General features: G+C 35.1%; 1 protein-coding gene across 1 annotated transcript in view; it reads left to right on the forward strand.

Moving 5' to 3' along the window:
• HDX (highly divergent homeobox) overlaps window positions 1-18,797 on the forward strand; it is a 141,658-nt gene that overhangs the window by 94,568 nt on the left and 28,293 nt on the right. The window contains exon 5 of the mRNA XM_046673770.1: window positions 9,435-9,581. Within this exon, the coding sequence (XP_046529726.1) occupies window positions 9,435-9,581 (147 nt within the window). The remainder of the gene's footprint in view (window positions 1-9,434; window positions 9,582-18,797) is intronic.

Below are 18,797 nucleotides of genomic sequence, written 5' to 3' on the forward strand. Positions count from 1 at the left end.
CCTACCGAATACAGTAAATATTATGTACACTTTTTTGGAAGCTGTTTTTAAATCTGCACTTGGTGAAGATTTTTCTAGTTGTGGTTTATGGTATCATATATGAAATCACATTTCAAAATTCATGTGCTATATTATAAAATTACCTAGGAATAGTCTCTTCTGTTTTGGGGTGACTTAATTGCAATCATCCATAAACGCTCATGGTAATTCTAAACATTTGCTAGGGTAACTCTGCCCCGCTAAAAGGTTTTCTCCCTGTATTGGTGGAGGCATCATTTTATAGACAGATTAGGAAGGGCCAGATTTGAGAAAGATGCTGCCTTTTTATTTTATGCATATCATTTTTAAATTTTATATATTGCTCAAACTTTCTAAATTATCACAACTTACTTTGGTTATTAAAAACTATTTTAATTATTTTTTTAAGATAATGTTTCTAAGTGATTCAAATACACTTTGTAATTTGGGTTTTTCAATATTCATATTCTTTTGCCATAATTTTCGAAGTGTCAAGACTCAAAACTAAATCTTTTTTCCAATCCACATTACCTACCAGGTTCTGATGTTTCCAAACATGATTTGAAGCCCATTTAAAGGCAATATTTTCAATCAAAAATCTACCAGTCAAATGGATTTGGGTTTTGAATCTATCATTCTACTCTTCAAAATAGCTCTGTCCTTCATTCCTTCACACATAAGTAGGTTAGGGACATCCTCGCTGGTAAGCATGGTTTTGCCCTAAATTAAGTCTTATTCTTTGGAAAATGCTTATGGACTTGTTTTTCGTTTTGTTTTGTTTTAATCTATTTTCAGAACATCAGCCTTTATGAATGAGCCCATAAGTTATTTTTAAATGGCATATTTTTAATGGAAGCAAAATAGGTCTAGATTTGAGCAATTTCATGGTATTAACTATCTTAATTCTGTCATTCAAAGTTATGAGTATTTTAAATACCCTTGTCAAAGTAATTATGGATTTTTTACTTTCACCTGGGGTTTTAGGATAGGAGTGGAGTGGTAGGATAATTTCCTGCTATATAGATAGTTTATTAAATTGTCTTGTCTCTCATGCTACAAATCAAATGTCTAATTTTTATTATTGTATTTGTTTTGTACTCTTTGCAGAAGCTTTCCTATTCTCAGGTAAGAACACTGACTTAAAAGCCATACCTTCTGATACAACTTTTGGAGTTTAATTATATTTTACAGGAACAGTTCTCATTTTTAGATCTGTGTTATACCTTAGTTCAGTGAGATAAAAATATTTTTTAAAAGAGACTGTAAGAATCAAAAAGAACCAGTACAATGCAATAAGATTAAATAAAAGAATTTAAAAGGCAAAAGTGTGCTGGGTTCAAATTTATGTTACAGAGTCCTTGGCCATACCTGAGTTTTAGTGGCAACACATGTAAACTTACAAACAATACTGCTATGTACTTATGTACCAGATACCCAGTAGACACCCAATGAGGTTAATTGACTGGCTGACAAATGATCCTATCTAGTGGAAGGTTTACCACTGATTTCTCTCCTCATTTAAGGTTATGTAAAAAGTTATTTTCATTAGGTATGTCTTAAAATTGAATATTAAATATGGATATGCATAACTTTATGTCTTTATATGATGCCAAAAATATACTTAATATTGAAAAATGTAACAACATTTTATGATGTTGGATTAAGATTGTAAGAGATATGAAATAAAAAATTATGTAAGTTTTCCTTAGTGCTGAACTACCTGATTTGCTACTATGCTTACCTACTTTGTCTTTAATTATCTGATCCCTTCTCCTTTCTGTCCTAGTAGCTGCTATTTTATTTGATCTGAACGTTCCAGGACATCTATAGGCTCATTTTGTTGTACAAATAAGAGACTTCTTTGAAATCGCATTTTGATGTGGGCTTCTTATTTTGATTTTTTAACTAGCTTCTTCCTAATTTTACCAATTACCTAATGAATAATGGAAGAATATAGCCAGTGTTTAAGAACTGTAGGAAGTTAGCAGTAAAAGTGGTGGAAATGGGCAGCCAACCAGGTGCCATATTGCAGAAGGAAGCTGCAGCAGTTTGCTCTTCAGCCCCAGAACTTTGCTTCAGGGTATTGGGCTCTGGTATTTAATTTAGTCAGTGCAGAAAGTTCCTTAGAGTAGCTGGCAGTACCAAATGTGAACCTGAGCAACCATCACAGGGATCCTAAGAAGAGCTTCTAATGGAGCTATGTATAAATCCTTCTGAATGGTGACATGATGATACTGGCAAGGCAGGAAATTAGACTTTTTCACATGCCAGCTATCATCCAAGTGACATCTGTGTTCCATGGGGCCCATGATTCAAATATAAATAGTAAAAATAAAAGCTACATCTTCTGTTTTGAAAAATGAAAATTTCTAAAAGAAGAAAAAAGTAAGCAGGATGAGGTGCCCTTCACAAAGAAGCTGGGGCAAATTCTAAGCATGCCCAGCTACTGTTGCTCTGTCTAAAGTAGCAGGTTATTCCTTCAGGTATGTGTGATTCTTCTTCTAAATTTATCTTCCCCAATAGCACTTTGTACTTTCTTCCTGTTTAGCATAGAGAGGGATGTGTGGGGGGTAGGTGTCAGAGGAAGACTGACACTTATTGGGTCCCTCTATGAGCATGATTTCTTTTATCTCAGTTTTCTCTTTTAATCCTTTTAGCAATCCTATGAAGTAGGTAGTGTTATTCCCATTTTCAGATAAGGAAACTAAGCCTCAAAGATTAAGTCACTTACCCACACTAGGAAGAGATAGAGCGAAGATTAAAATCCAGGACTTTCTAGATTCCCACCATTTTCCACTAAGGTGGAAAATTGCAGCTCTCTACTTGTTACCTGTTCTAAGCCCCTTACTGTGTGCCCATCATAATCAGAATCTCTAGTGCCTTTGGCTTTTAATTTTTGTTTCTGGAGAATAGAAGTGTTGTATACATGTTGAAGCATTGACCTTATTGTGTGAGATTTTGTTGTGATGTGTTTTGTTTTGTTTTCAGCATGTTTGCTCTTGTACATAGAGGCTTACCAGCAATTCCTTTATTTTGCAGTGAGACTGCTGCCTGCTAAGCTTAGGAAAAACACTTATTTGATTCTTTCCAAAGATGATGAGTCAATTTTTCCAGGGAATTCCTTAACAAGTCTCATTATCTACATTCAATGTTTTTAAGCTTAGCTATGATAATATGAGTTTCTGTTTCACTTCTGCTTGTCAGTAGAAAGAAGTTTTCTATTATTTCTGCCTAATATTTTTTTGTATGACCTTCCTGTAGCAGAAGATTGTGATTGAAACAGCATGTGTAACAAGTAAAATGTCATCTGGGCAATGTCAGTTTAAACTCCAGAGTTGACTATTGATCTTTTTAAAAGAATGAAACCAAAAATGACAGTAAGTTCTCACATGTGGTGACTTTAGAAGGATGTTGGGTCAGGGATTTGGATGACAGTACTCCTGTGACCAAAGATCGACATGCCGCATGCCCAGACACCTATGGTGTAAAACTGAAGGGAGTTCTCAAGAATAAAGTGTAAGTGGCCTTGGGATTATAAAGGTTTTATATTAGTCAGAGTTCTCAAGAGAAACAGAACCAATAGGATGAATGTATGTGTGTGTGTGTGAATATATATATATATAGAGAGAGAGACACACACACACACAGAGGCAGAGATTTATTATAAGACATCGGCTCACATGATTATGGAGGCTGAGAAGTCCCAAGATCCGCAGTCAGCAAGCTAGAGACCCAGGAGCGCCAAAGTGTAGTTCCAGTCGAAGTCTAAAGGCCTGAGAACCAGGACAGCCAATAGTGCAAGATCCAGTCTGAAAAACAGCAGGCTCCAGATCCAAGAAGAGCCAATGTTTCAGTCCAAGTCCAAAGGCCAGAAAAGACCAATGTTCTGGCTCATGCAGTCAGGTAGAAGGAGTGCCCTCTTACTCATCCTTTTTGTTCTATTCAGGTCCTTAATTGATTGTATGAGGCCCACCTACTTTAGGGAGGGTGGTTTGCTTAACTCAGTCTACTGATTCAAATGTTAATATTATCCAGAAACACCCTTACAGATACACCCAGAATAACGATGAACCATATGTCTGAGCACCCCATGGCCCAGTCAAGTTGACACATAAAATTAATCATCACAGGAATATATCTCAGAAATTCAAGGACTAGAAATTATCAGAATGTAAAGGATAAATTTCTTATCTGATAAGGGGTTAATATTAGGAATATATAAAGAACTCATACAACTCAACAACAACAAAAACAACCTGATTTAAAAATGGGCAAAGGACTTGAATAGACATTTGCCAAAGAAAATATACAAATGGCTAGCAAGCATATGAAAAGATTCCAACATCACTAGTCATCAGGAAAATACAAATCAAAACCACAGTGGGCTATCACCTCACACCCATTAGGATGGCTACTATTAAAAAAAAAACAACAGAAAATAACAAATATTGGTGAGTATGTGGAGAAATTAGAAATTTGTGCACTGTCGGTGGGAATGTAAAATGGTACAGCCACTATGAAAAAAAGTATGATGGTTCCTCAAAAAATTAAAAATAGAATTACTATATGATCCAGCAATTCCACTTCCAGGTACATACCCCAAAGAATTCAAAGGAGGGATTTAAACAGATACCTGTACATCAGTGTTCAAAGCAGCATATTCACAATAGCCAAAATGTGGAAACAATCCGGACATGCAATGACAGATGCATCGATGAACAAATGAGTGTAGGAAATTCTGACCCATGCTACAACATGGATGGACCTTGAGGACATTATGCTAAGTGAAACAAATCAGTTACAAAAAGACAAATACTGTATTATTCCACTTGCATGAGCTATCTAGAGTAGTCAAACTACTTAAAGCAAAAAGTAGAATGATGATTGCCAGCGGCTGGAGAGAGGGGGAAATGGGGAGTTGTTGTTTAATGGGTATGAAAAACTTCTGGAGATTGGTTGCAGAACAATGTGAATATACTTAACACTACTGAACTGTACACTTAAAAGTAGTTAAAATGGTACGTTTTATAGCGTATGTATTTTACCACAATTTGAAGAAAATATTAGTCAAATTAAATTTGCACTCAGAAGTCGCAAAAGAGCATTCCTTTTGAAGACCTCATAGTCAACCTCTTATAGACAAGAAGACACTTTCACTGAGGACAGAGAATGTATCAATAAATAAATTGAATGGAATGATATATCTGTAGAGCATAAGATTTTCTAAAAATCATATACATAATTTAAAAGGGTAATGCACTGCTAATCATAGAAAATGTATTCAATGTGATTAAAAATATGTGTACAAAAAAAGATCTCTCTGACATGTTTAGCACAGTATTGGTTACTAGGGGTATACAAATTTAAAAAAATAATAAAGAAGAAAGAAAAGCATGATCCTTTAAATGAGCATTTCACAGAAAAGTAAATCATAAGGCCAATAAGCATATAAAAGTACTTGGTCTTACTTACAGGAATACAAATAAAAACAATAAGATACCATTTTTTTGCAAAACTAACAAAAATTTCAAACTTGGATAATACCTAACATTGACAAAGATAAAGGAAAATAGGGACTATCATGCATTTCAGTCCTTGTCCAAGGGCAATTTAGCTGTATTTAAAAAATTTAAATGTGCATACTCTTTGACCCACCAATTTCATTTTGTGGTGTAAGACCCAAAATTAAGGCCCCATATATATGTGTCTTGACATCTGAGGAAAGCCAAGAGGGTTTCAAATATTGGTCCAACCATAAGTTCCCCGTCTTATCACGTTACTGTAGATAAAGTACCATATTCAAACAACTCTCCTCAGGCACAGTGCCTGCTTATCCCTGAATAGCGGGCTTCAGTTCCCTGCTGGCCCACAGAATGATTCAAACAAGCCAATCATATTTTCCTGTGGGAAACAGGGTTTTCACCACTCTTGGGGGTTATACCACAGCTCTGCTTGTTCACTCTGTCCCAAGTGGAATCCCCACGCGTCCCTGTGTGGTATACAGTGTTCTCCTCTTCCAGGCTGTGAGTATATGTAACACATTACTGTTGATTTCATCTGTCCAGTGTTGGAAGTTGTCTGTTTGGCCATTCACATAACCCTAGGGCAGGAATCCCTTCCTGGCCAATTGGACAATGTGGAGGTGGTCAAAACACATGACTAGGAATTCCCCATCACATATAATTGCAAATATAAAGCAAGATATATGTACTAGGATGTCCATTTGAGCATTGTTTTTAATAGCAGTAATCGGAAAACCACCTAAATGCCCATAATTAGATAATTATAAGTAAACTGTAGAGTGTCTGTGTGATGGAGCACAATGTAGCGGTTAAAAAGACTAAAGTAGATCTGTATATGGTAATACAGAAAGATCTCCAAGATATACTAGCAAGTGAAAAAAATTATTTATAGTATCATCACTTTTTTTGTAAATGTATATGCATTTTTATCCTGGAAAGTTACTCAGGAAACAACTGATGATGCTTGCCTTTGGTGTCAGGATTGGGAAGGGGGAGAGACTGTAGCTCACTTTATACCTTTCTGATTGTTTGACTGTTTTTTGTATCAACTGCATGAAATAAAACAATGAAAATAAAAGTTAAAAAACAAGATCCCTGCTATTAAGGAGCCCATTAGCTAGTAGAAAGATGAGCAAACTTTCACAAAACAAGTTTGAAATCTCTGCAGCACAGGCTAGTGTCTGGACTGACGACTGGGATAGTGTAGAGTAGTGCACAGCATATGGAAAACTGAGGGAGTAAGCTGAGGGAAGTGTTAGAAATTTTTAATAGTTCTCATTTCTGTGGGGCTGCTTCTGAGTATAAATGTATAGCTCAGTTCCACATTTAACTAGGATACATACTTAAAACAGGGAACTCTGCTCCCCAACATCAGAGTTTTGTCACCTAGTTTTATTTTTAAAAGAAAAACAAAGAGCTAAATTCCTGGAAATGTCCTTGAAAGTAGTGAAGAGGCCAGAAGGTTTCTGTTTATTGTGTTGCAATATAATCCACGTGAAATCAACACAATTATCTGGTCACTTGGGGCAAGCCTCAGCTTTCACCTAGATTGCCAGGGTTACTGGAATCCTTCTCTTTTTCACAAAATCAACAAGATAATTGCCTAATTTGTCTCCCTCATTTCAGCCAGCCGTTTTGGTTATGGGATGCCTTGTAAGGTGAAAGTGGCTTTAGAGTCCAACAAAAGACAAAACTGATTTCAACTTCAGGCTTCCTCAGGGAAGGAGTCACCTTCTCCTTTAAGTATCTATCTTTTTTCCCGTCTCTAAATGAGTATTCATAGTTTTAATGCTAATTGATTTTTATTACCTTATTTATTTTCTTAGTTAAAATATGCTCTTAGAAGCTTTAAAAATAACTGCTCTTCCCCTCTAAGCTTCTGTTTAATAGACATTGCCATAATAGGTCGCTTTCAGCATTGCTAATGTTGAGACCCCAGCACATTGCTAACAAATCAAATCAGGTTTTATTTCGTTCAATTTAAGGGATGAATCAGCTTTGGATGTCCTCTAAATGAATTACAAATTAATTGGCTGAGTGTGTTCATTGTTCCTTCCATTCTGACGGTAATGTTATGTTAGCTTGCACTGGAGAATTTGGTGCAGTGGAAAAATGTGAGAATAGTTATGCTGGCTGTTATGATAGATTGTTTGAATCTACCTAGAACCTTACTACCATTTATTTTGCTCTCTGTTTTATTTTGAGAATTTTAGCTCCACAACTATTGTAGAATAAAAATAGAATGGGTACCTAATGAGATTTTTATTTAGCAAATAACTTGAGGGTTGTTCCACTTGATTCAAAAAAAAGACTTGGATGACGTGTTTTGATTTATTTATTTGGAACTTGTAATTTAGTACTAGTACCCATGATAAATGTTACTCATCAAGACTATTTGAAGTAAGGGAGAACAGATTTAGCTGATAAGGGGACTGATTAACACACATGCACACAAACTACTGTATTTCTTATGAAGCAACACACATTAATTATGCAATCTAACTTTACTCTCTTGGTAGTAAACTGAGAATTCATATACTGCTTTTCCTCCCATAGCTAAAATTCCATGTTAAAAGGTTGTAGCTTTAAAACAAATTTGCACCTGTTGTTTAGTAGTATATCGGTTTTAGCTATGAAAACTCTTTATTTAAGTCATGTTTTATGTGTTGTATACATTATTTTCCATTGTTACCCCAAATCTGATTTAGGAGAAGTTTCCATTTTAAATTTCAGTTAGAAAGGAAATGTTGAAAGCAATGTATGTCTAGTAAGGATTTGACATCTAGCCTCAGTGTGAGACAAGACCATATCTTCTTAGGCAGAAGGCAGCAACAGAAGCTCATACTTAATGCTACAATTTGCAACATTTGTCCTCAACTCACTCACACTCACTGGCTGTCTCTTTCTCTCTCACTCTCTTGATCTCTCACTTTTGCTCTTTCTCACCACAAACACATAAACATATGGGGCTTTGCCGGATATATATTTTAATTAAAGTTCATTTTTAGATTTTTTACCACCCCTTGAAATAATCGGACACATCATAGAGATAAAGCTACTGGAAAAAATCAGATATATTTCTATTTCTAGCTCTGTCATAGACCCTCTCTGCCCTGTTGTATGAGTCTTTTGATCCTTCTTTTACTGATTCCTTATTAGCAAAATCTGTCATACTTCTAATTTACTTCCTAAAGATGCCTCCGGGATTCATTGACTTAAAAGAATATATAAAGTTTGTAGCTTATTGGGTAAAAAAAAAAAAACCCTAAGAGCAAAAAGGATAGGCTTATTATAAGACTTTCTGAAGCCATAAATATCAATTGTTCTTTTAGGGCTACATTATCTTTTTACATTTCTCTTATTTACCTTTTTAATTAATTATAACATTAGTTGGAGACCTATGAATGGAAAATATAGATTAACTTATCAAAATGCAGCACAGTGCTGTGATCTTGACTCTGCTATTTTGTAAATGTATGTAGTGTGAATGTGAATATGTGTATCATAGAAAGAAGTTTGAAAAAAACATGCATTAGAAAGCTAACAAGTGTTATTTCCAGAAGTGTGGGTGATTTAGATTCTCTTCTTTTTAAAATTTATCTGTATTTTCTACAATGAGATGTATTATTTGTGCTTACAACCATCTAAAATCAGCATTGCTTAATTGCCATCAGTTAACTTTTTTTACACACTTTATTCTAGCACACTTTCATATTATAGAAATAAATGCCATGAAAATGCCCATTTCAGAATCAGGGAACATGGAGTAAGAATAGTGAAATTAATTTAGCTACTGTTATGTGTTGAAAGTAACCTAGCACTTCTCACCCTGATGACCCTCTCTGTAATATTCTCTCCTTTGATTATTCTAACTTTTTAAAATGTGTTTTACAGCTGCAAGACCGCACTCAGTTCAGTGACCGAGACTTAGCCACCCTTAAGAAGTACTGGGACAATGGTATGACTAGCCTTGGCTCTGTCTGTAGAGAGAAAATTGAAGCAGTTGCAACTGAATTAAATGTTGACTGTGAAATAGTTCGGGTAAGATATTTTCAATAATTTTCATGCTGTGGTTGATGAGTGTCATAAATGGAAGTTTTCAAAAAATTGTGTGAGGTGCTGTAAGCAATACCATTAATAAAGTGAAAAAGATAACCACAGAATGGGAGGAAATATGCTCAAATCATATATCTGATAAGGAACGTGTATCTAGAATATGTAAAGAACTCTTACATCTCAATAATAAAAAGGCAAATAATGCAATTTAAAAATGGGCAAAGGATTTGAATAGACATTTATCCAAAGAGGATATGCAAATGGCCAATAAACACACAAAAAGATGCTCAACATCATTTGTCATTATGGAAATCAAAACCACAATGAGATGCCACTTAACACCCACTATGATGGCTGTAATCTAAAAGACAGATAATAACAAGTGTCAGCCGGGATGTGGAGAAATTATAACCGTTATACATTTCTGGTGAGAATGCAAAGTGTTTTAGCCACTTTGGAAAACAATCCTCAAAACTTTCAACACAGAGTTATCATTATGACCCAGCAATTCCACTCTTAGGTGTATACCCAAAAGAAATGAAATTTATGTACACTCAAAAACTTATACATGGATGTTCATAACAGCATTATTCCTAAAAGCCAAAAAGTGGAAAAACCCAGATGTCCATCAAGTGAAGGGATACACAAATTGGGATATATGCATATGTTAGAATATTATAGAGCCATATAAAGAAATGAAATGCTGAAACTTGCTACAAAATAGATGAATCTTTGAAAACATCTTGCCAAGTGAAAGAAACCTGTCACATAAGATCACATATGATTTATGATTCCATTTATATAAAGTGTCCAGAATAAGCACATCTATAGAGACAGAAAGTAGATTAGTGGTTGCCAGGGGCTGGGGGTAGGGAGGAATGAGAAGTGACTGCTAATAGGTATAGCGTTTCTTTTTGGCATGATGAAAATGTTCTGGAATTAGACAGTAGTGATTGTTGCACAGTTGTGGATATATTAAAAACCTTTTCATTGTACGTAATCAATGAGTGAATCATCTGTATGGTATGTTAAATATAGCTCAGTAACACTTTAAAAAATTAGATGATCTGAAAAATATCTCACATATGTAATGAATGTTAGATTGAAAAATTACATTAATCAGTCATGGGAACAATAATTTACATTCCAATTGAAAGATGTTGATATAAGATTTAGATAGTGGCAGTGGTATGCTGGTAACTATTTAGCAATCAGCTCTTTAAGGGAGGAAAAAGTCCCGATTTACAGCATGTGTTGATTTCTGTGGTGTAAAGATCCCATCATGGCTGACTCCATGGGTCGTTCAATGTGGAGTTCAGAAGTGATGCTAAAGTTGGCTCTTATGAGCAAGTATGAGTAGGCCTCAGCTCACACTGGAAGATTATCCCAGAAGATCAAGAAGGAAGTACTGTTAAAGAACTAGTGACCAAAAACACAGAACTCTTCTAGAGGAAGAAATAAAGTATTTTCTCATACATTACATGAAGAAAGGGGGAGAAGTATAGAGAGAATTCATAAAGCAAAAATTTCTCAAAATAAATACTGTCCTGTTCACATCCTTCCTTTTAATTTTGTTAGGATATAGATGGGAAATCAAATTAAATCCTGTATTTACTGAACATGCTATGTCCCATATATACTAACAAGGAAATAGAAATGCGTTAGACACTTTCTATTTTTAGGGATCTTGGAGTCTAGCAAGAGGGATGACACAAGAATACAAATGACTAAAGAGGAACTGGAGTGAGATCATGGTATGAGGAGCCTAAGCAAAAGCCAGGAATAGGGAAATGCAGAGCATGTGTTTTGTTGTCACTGTCGTTTGTTTTTTAAAATCAAAGTTATACATGCACGTAGCTTAGGGAGTCAAGTTCTGTAGAACTTGCTGCAAAACCAACATTCCTCACTCCTCCCCTCCTACCATTTCCCAATAGCCAGTCAACCACTTTCCACTCCTTTAGACAATTCCTTTGGTATTTACCTCCATCTATGAATAATGTGCTGAACTAATTAAAATTGTTAGGCTGTGAATAACAAAAAGACTCAACAGCGGCTTAGACAAGATATTTCAATACCATGTACAAGTCCAAGGATACGTAACTTAAAGCTGGCATGGCTATTCTGCTCTGTAGGTTCTCAGAGACTCTGGTGCCTTCCACCTTCCATTCTTCCATCTCTATGATGTAGACCTTGTCTTCAAGGTCTAGAATAATGGCATTTATGGTCTAGGCAGCATGACAGAGAGGGGGGAGAAAGAAAGGGCAAAGCGTCTGCACCAGCTATCTTCTAAATGGGATCCCAAGAAACTGCCACAAGACACATTCACTAATATTCTGTTGGCAAAAGATCAGTCACGTGGTCATACCTAACTGCAAGGGAAGCTACAAACATGGTGATGTTGTGGTCAGCCATGTGCCCAGCTAAATTTTCTATTATTCTGGAAGAGGGAGAAGACAGGTATTGGGGAACACCTAGGAATCTCTCTCATATCTGTTTATATTGCTACTTCTTGATTTTTCAGTCCTAGGAATTGGTGATTGATTTTCCACTATGAAATGTGAGGCTTTTTTTGATCTCTTTCAAAATCTCTTCACTGATCCTTTCACCTACATGCTTAGTTCGTCTCTTCTTATCCTTCCGGTATAGTTATTTCATAATTTTGATTAATTTGATATTTAATGTTAACATTATTATGATTATGTACATGCTTTACATATTTGAATTATGTAGTATAATATTATTTGCCATTTTCTGCATAACATTATTTTATTTCCTTGAAGTTCATTATTTACTTAGTTTTTATTTTTAGTATGTTTGCTTGCTTAATTTTCTAGATGCTTACTGTTTATTTAGCCTCAAATTCTTTTCCAGTTGTATATATCTCCTCTCAATACATTCATACACATTTGGTAGTGTAAAAATTTTATCATCTTGAAGGAATTTTTCCTGGAATCTTCTGATCTGCTCCAATCTGGATTGGTTATTCTGTACATGGAGCACAACTGTTACCCTAGGCTTTCCATTTTCAATGTTTGTCCTTTTGCTGTACTTTCAGTAGGGTATCCTCAAATTTATCTTCCAACTTTTCTACTGAGTTTTTCACTTTTGTTTGTATTCAATCTGCCATGGATACTAATAAACACCATGTGCGATGACAGCAGCTTTCAGACTTCATTGACTGCCATAGGGGCTCCTTGAGACCCCATACTGTAGGAGAGAAGAGACAGGACAGGGTATTCCTAAAAATATACTCTCCCAAAATGAAAGACAGGATAACCACAGAGTTCCTGGCTGGGATTCTCTTCGATACCAAGGGGTTTTAGACATAATTACAGTAAAAAATGGACAAAGCCATTGATTTTGGGACCCTCACTCAGTCACTGCTGTGTACAGAGCCCTCTCTCCCTATAAAAAGTCCTAACATACAGAAAGAGGACAAAGTGTTACCATTTTCTTCTTGTTTAAGGCTAGTTAAAACTTCTACGAGAGGAAAGAATAGGGAACTTCTTATTATCCTTTTGTTTCTAGTTATTTTCCAAAATGCCAGCATGCCAAAGTCAGAGAGACAATTTGAAAAGGTGATGTGTTGTAAGAGGACCTCCTATGTAATATTTGGTAGATTAACTCCAAAGAAGAATATATTTGCTACATAAATATATTCTTGATGTTTCAGGAGAAACTATATAGATATTTTAAATCTAATAGACCTTCTAGTTATTGATCACCAAAATGCACTTTGCCTCAGGACATCTAGTTAACCATTACTTGTGGTATAATTTGGAAATTTTAGATTCATGTTTTATTGTTATATCTTATACTTCTGAAAAGTCTAGGAAGCAAACTTGGCATGTTTTTCCCTTAACCTTATTGAATATTATTATGTGCCTATATCTCTTTAACTTGGAATGTCATTCTCTGGTTAGTGCTTATAATTTATTGACTTATTCATTCATAAAAGGCAAACTGAACACCTACTATGTGGCAGAATGCTTCTAGGTGTCATGGAAAAAACACAGTTCTCCTAAGGATCTTGCAATTTAGCATGGTCAAATTTTTCATGTCTCTGTGCTTCAGTTAACAGTAAATGAAGATAATACAGCAGAGGATTATTTTGAGATAATATATGTGGATAATAAGTGTAATGCACCATAAGTCCTCAATATAAGTTAGTTCCCTTCCCTATCTCTCTACAATTCAGCTTAATGCCTACCCTTTCCTTCTGTGTTTGGGTTATAGTGGACATATGTCAAAACGTACCCTTGTGTGGTCAGATATTTATATAAACAACACGTTTGGATGTTTGAAATATGTTTTGAAAGGCTTAAATAAATTTCACAGAAAACAGATGTATGTTTTTGCATTTAGTTTATATTTAATTTCCAAGGAGTATGACTAGATTTGAAATGTCTTTAAATAGAAGAGTGCTTTTCACTTATACTGCTTTTATCTTGCTTTTTGCGTTTGGTATAACCCTCCGCTCCCAATGTGTGTGCAATACAAATAATAGTAAACTCTGTATTATCTCCAATGGACATTGACTCAAAGCTGGCAGGCACGTTGAGATTGAATTCTATGCTGTTATTTTATATAATAAGAATGGGAATAAGTAAGAGAATGGCTTACTCAAAGTCACACAGCCAGTGACTAGAGGCCAGATCTCTTTATCACCAGTCTAACATTGTTTATATTTCCACTTCCCCTGTGTATGCTTTGTCATAAGAATTATCTTGCATACTTCTTAAAAATATAGATCACCCCATCCCAGATGTAATAAATCAGGATTTTCAGGGAAGAACCTGGGAATCTGTATGTTTCCTTTCACCCAATAATTCTTATGATCAGGTAAATTTGGAAAAGACGTCATGTCACTACACTATGTCATTGTGGCTAAATATTCTAACTGATTCTTTCCCTTCAAAATATTAGGTCAAATTTTGTAATTTTTATTTTCTTGTCTATTCATTTATTGTCTATACCTCTACAAGATTCTGAGTTTATGTCCCATGAGGACATAGATCATGCCTGCTTGTTCCCTACTGTATCCCCCACACTAGAACTGTGCTTGGTACATAGCTGATGTGCAGTAATATTTTTGTAATGAACGAATGAATATCTAACAGAAAAGTGTGGTCTCTACGTATAGCATACACAGATACAAATGAAGAATAATATAAATTTAAACTAACAGCAGTTTGGAATATTTTTTTATATTATTTTAATAGAAGTATTCTTAGAAGCTTACAGATCCTGAGAGTCCTCATTTTTAATAGCCATTATATTTGTGCCATCAATACATAAGAGTTCTGGTTGAAAAGATACAGTATTATTCTATAGACGTATGAGCATCCTGAGGGACAAAGATTATACAGGAGACAAAAGATTTAGAAACCAGTTCCTTCATTTTGCAGTTTTGTCGGAAAGGAAATCTGAGGCCCAGAGTGATAAAATAACTTGCCCATGGGTCATATAAAATGGGTTAAAAATAGTATATTTCAAAAGTAGGGATGTTTAATATGAAACAGAGGAAAAATGCTCTTTACATAATTGATAGCTGGGATGTGGAAGAGGGTGTTTGAGATCAGATGGATCCAGTGTGAAGAACTGGAACCAATGCTTAGAATTAATAGGACAATAGATATTGGTTCAGTTTAAGGAAGAACATTTTGAAAAAAATTCTCCAGAAACTGGACTTGGGAAGCTTGCAAAGTAGTATGTTCCACATTGTTGAAGTTTTCATGCAAAGACTAAATAGCCATCCACTTAGAATGTTGAAGAAAGGACTTTAACATTGAATGGAAGGTTAGACTAGTTATGTTTGCATATTGAATAATTTTCTCAGTGCCTTCCAGTTTTGAGGAATGGCCAAAGAAGAACTATTTTAGCCCTAGCATGCAATAAAAACTCACATGACCTGAATGTTTACACAATATATTATTTTACCTTCATCATTGTACATTCAACAGTCACTCATTTCTCCAAAGAAGGATGCAAAAGGAGTCAAAAATAAGTAGAAATTGGTTTCTGCTTTCCATTTTCTTCTCTCTTCCAAAACTTTTATGACCCAAAAGAAGCAAGAAGCATCCTCAGGAAACTGGTATCTTCTTCCTTCTGCCTGTACCATCATTTTCACAAGCATCAGTAGCTGGGATTATTGTAAAAGAGAAGCTTCTGCATTTAGAATTTGATAAGCATCAGTATTCACAGATAGGAAATAGAGAAAGTCCATGAAAATTTAATGGAGCTTTAGTAAGAAGTTGCAGTTCTTTACTTTTTCTGAAGTCTAGCAGTTCATTCTCAGTGAGAACATGTAATGGGAAATTGAAATGGAGCTATGCTCTTTAAACTAGTATTTTTCCTATGGAGGAAGTTAGAAAAGCTAGGAAAATTGATATCCACTAATATTTTTCTTTTCTACTGGGTAATTTCCACTTGGGATTCTACCAAAACAATCCATGTGTTTCAGGCTTCACATTTAGCATTGAATGCTAAATACATCCAAGGTATTATATTTCCTGAATTTGAAAAGGAAATGCCCTCTAACAAATATAAAGAAGAATTAGTCTTCTTGAACTAAGTGAATAGTTTTTCTGTTTTGCTCTGCACTTTTTTTTGCAAAATCTTACCAAGTATAAAGTTAATGTCATTCATGTTTTTATTTACATTAGAGATTATCTAAGGTGGCTTTGTATTTATGTGGGCCTTGTTGCATAGGAGAAATTCAACTTGGTATACAAAAAAAGGGTACCATCATCAAATTTAGACCTGAAATTATGAAATGCTATTGAATGGCTTTCTGGACTAAAAGACAGTACACAGGTTTTAAGAATTGTTCTTGCACTTTGTAGATTGGCATGACAATTCTACTGTGTAGACTGGCATGGCAAAGCTATAAAGTTTACAAACATTAGTCATATAAAATGAGCTTTTTGAAAATTGCATGAGAAAGCTGAGAATAAAATTGGTTTTAGACTGCTGCTTCCAAAAAGATGGAGTAGACATAATTTTCCCCACTAAGTATAACTACAATCCCTGGACATTATATGTAAAACAAACATAAGACTGTGAAGGGTAGAAAGAAGTCATATCTGCTAGGGACCACGTGACCTAAGGAATGACACAGTGGTGAGTTCCTTGAATTTTTTTTTTGTCTCATATACCCCAGATTGGATATTGGAGAGGCTAACAACCCAGAAACATCAATGAGTGCAACCAAAACGACCCAAGAAAAGTCTATTCTCTCTAGCCAGAGAACAAGGAAAAGGGCAGCTTAGCGAGACAGAAAACATGTAGACAATAACCTCTCTACTCTAGCTAGACACCACAGAAAAAAACTGTAGCCACATCCCCACCCCTACCAGAAAAGGCCACGTGGACTGCCTAGACTTGTTCCCTTACCAGGCTACAACTAGATGCCTCAACCTCTCACAGAGTGGTGTCAGAGAAGAAAGAGTGCAGAGCTGAGCATTAAAAATTCCTCTTCCCCCCTTCCCCTGCCATGTCAGTAGAGGACTTTTCATCCCTACCCCCACCCCCACTTAAATGTAATGAGGACCATTTACCCCTCCTCATTAAGGTAGTGTTATAGGAGACGTAGTGGAGATACTGGAAGCCCAAATTCATCCAAGAGTGAAGAGAATCCCCTCCTCCATTGAGAGTCAATGGAAGCCAAGTAGAAAACCTGGACTTCCACAACATTGTGAAAGTCTTCACAAGACAGATGATGGACAGATAGATGATTGGTGATAGATAGATAGATAGATAGATAGATAGATCGAGAGCTATATAACTGTATCCTATACAAAGAGATACAGGAAAAGTTCTATACATAAATCAAAATGGAATTCTAAAAAATGTTCAAATAACCCATGGAATGAAGGGGGGGAAATAGGAAAAAAACCCACAAAGAACAAACAATGCAAAAAAGTTAAATGACATGCATAAGCCATAGATAGCAATAATTGCATTAAATTTAAATGGTCTAAATTCACCAATTAAAAAAACGAGATTAGCAAACTAGATTTGCTTAAATGACCCAAGTTTATGCTGTCTATAAGAAATTAAAATATACTGATATATGTAGATTGAAATTAAAAGGATAAAAAATGCATAGCATGCAAGCATGAATCAAAAGAAAGCAGAAGTGAGTATATTAATATCAGGTGAATGAATCTCTAACAGAAAGGTGTACCCTCTATGTATAGCATACACAGAATACAAATATGTAGTAATATAAATTTAAACGAAAAGCAGTTTGGAATATTGTTTCATTTTATTATTACCATATCCTGCTCCAAAGCAGAATTCAGAGCAAAGAAGATTACCAGGGACAAAGAGAGATATTACACATAATAAAAGGGTTAATCCACCAAAGAGACCTTGGAATCCTAAATATATATGCACCAAATGACAAAGCTGCAAAATATGTGTAGTAACAACTGATAAAACTGAAAGGAGAAATAGGCAAATCCAAAATTATATTTGGAGATTTCATCACCTTTTTCTCAAAAAGTGATAGAATTATTACACAGAAAATCATCAATGATATAGAAGAACTCAAAAATGCTTTCAATCATGGGACAGAATAGAGGGCTCAGAAATAAACCCACGCTTATACTGTCAACTGATCTTTGACAAGGGTGCCAAGAATACACAACGGAGAAAGGATGGTCTCTTCAATAAATGTTGGAAAAACTGAATGTCCAGATGCAGAAGAATGAAATTGGACCCTTATCTTATACGATACAAAAAATCAACACAAAACTGGTTAAAGACTTAAACATAAGACCTGAAATCATAAAACTTCTAGAAGAAAAGATTCTGCACATTGTCCTTGGCAATGATTTCTTGACATCAAATATGACATCAAAGCACAGGCAACAAAAACAAAAATAGACAAGCGGGATTAAGCCAAACTAAAAGCTTCTGCACAGCAAAGGAAATAATCAACAAAATTAAAAGGCAACCTACAGAATTGGAGAAAATATTTGCCAATCATTTATCTGATAAAAAGCTAATATCCACACTATATAAGAAACTCCTGCAACTCAACAATAAACAAACAAACAAACTGATTTAAAAATGAGCATACGAACTGAATAGACGTATTTCGAGGAAAGACATACAAATGGCCAAAAAGCGTATGAAAAGGTGCTCAACATCACTAATCATCAGGGAAATAGAAATCAAAACCATGTTGAGATA

This window comes from Equus quagga, chromosome 10 (assembly GCF_021613505.1).
Source record: "Equus quagga isolate Etosha38 chromosome 10, UCLA_HA_Equagga_1.0, whole genome shotgun sequence".
NCBI lineage: Eukaryota > Metazoa > Chordata > Mammalia > Perissodactyla > Equidae > Equus > Equus quagga.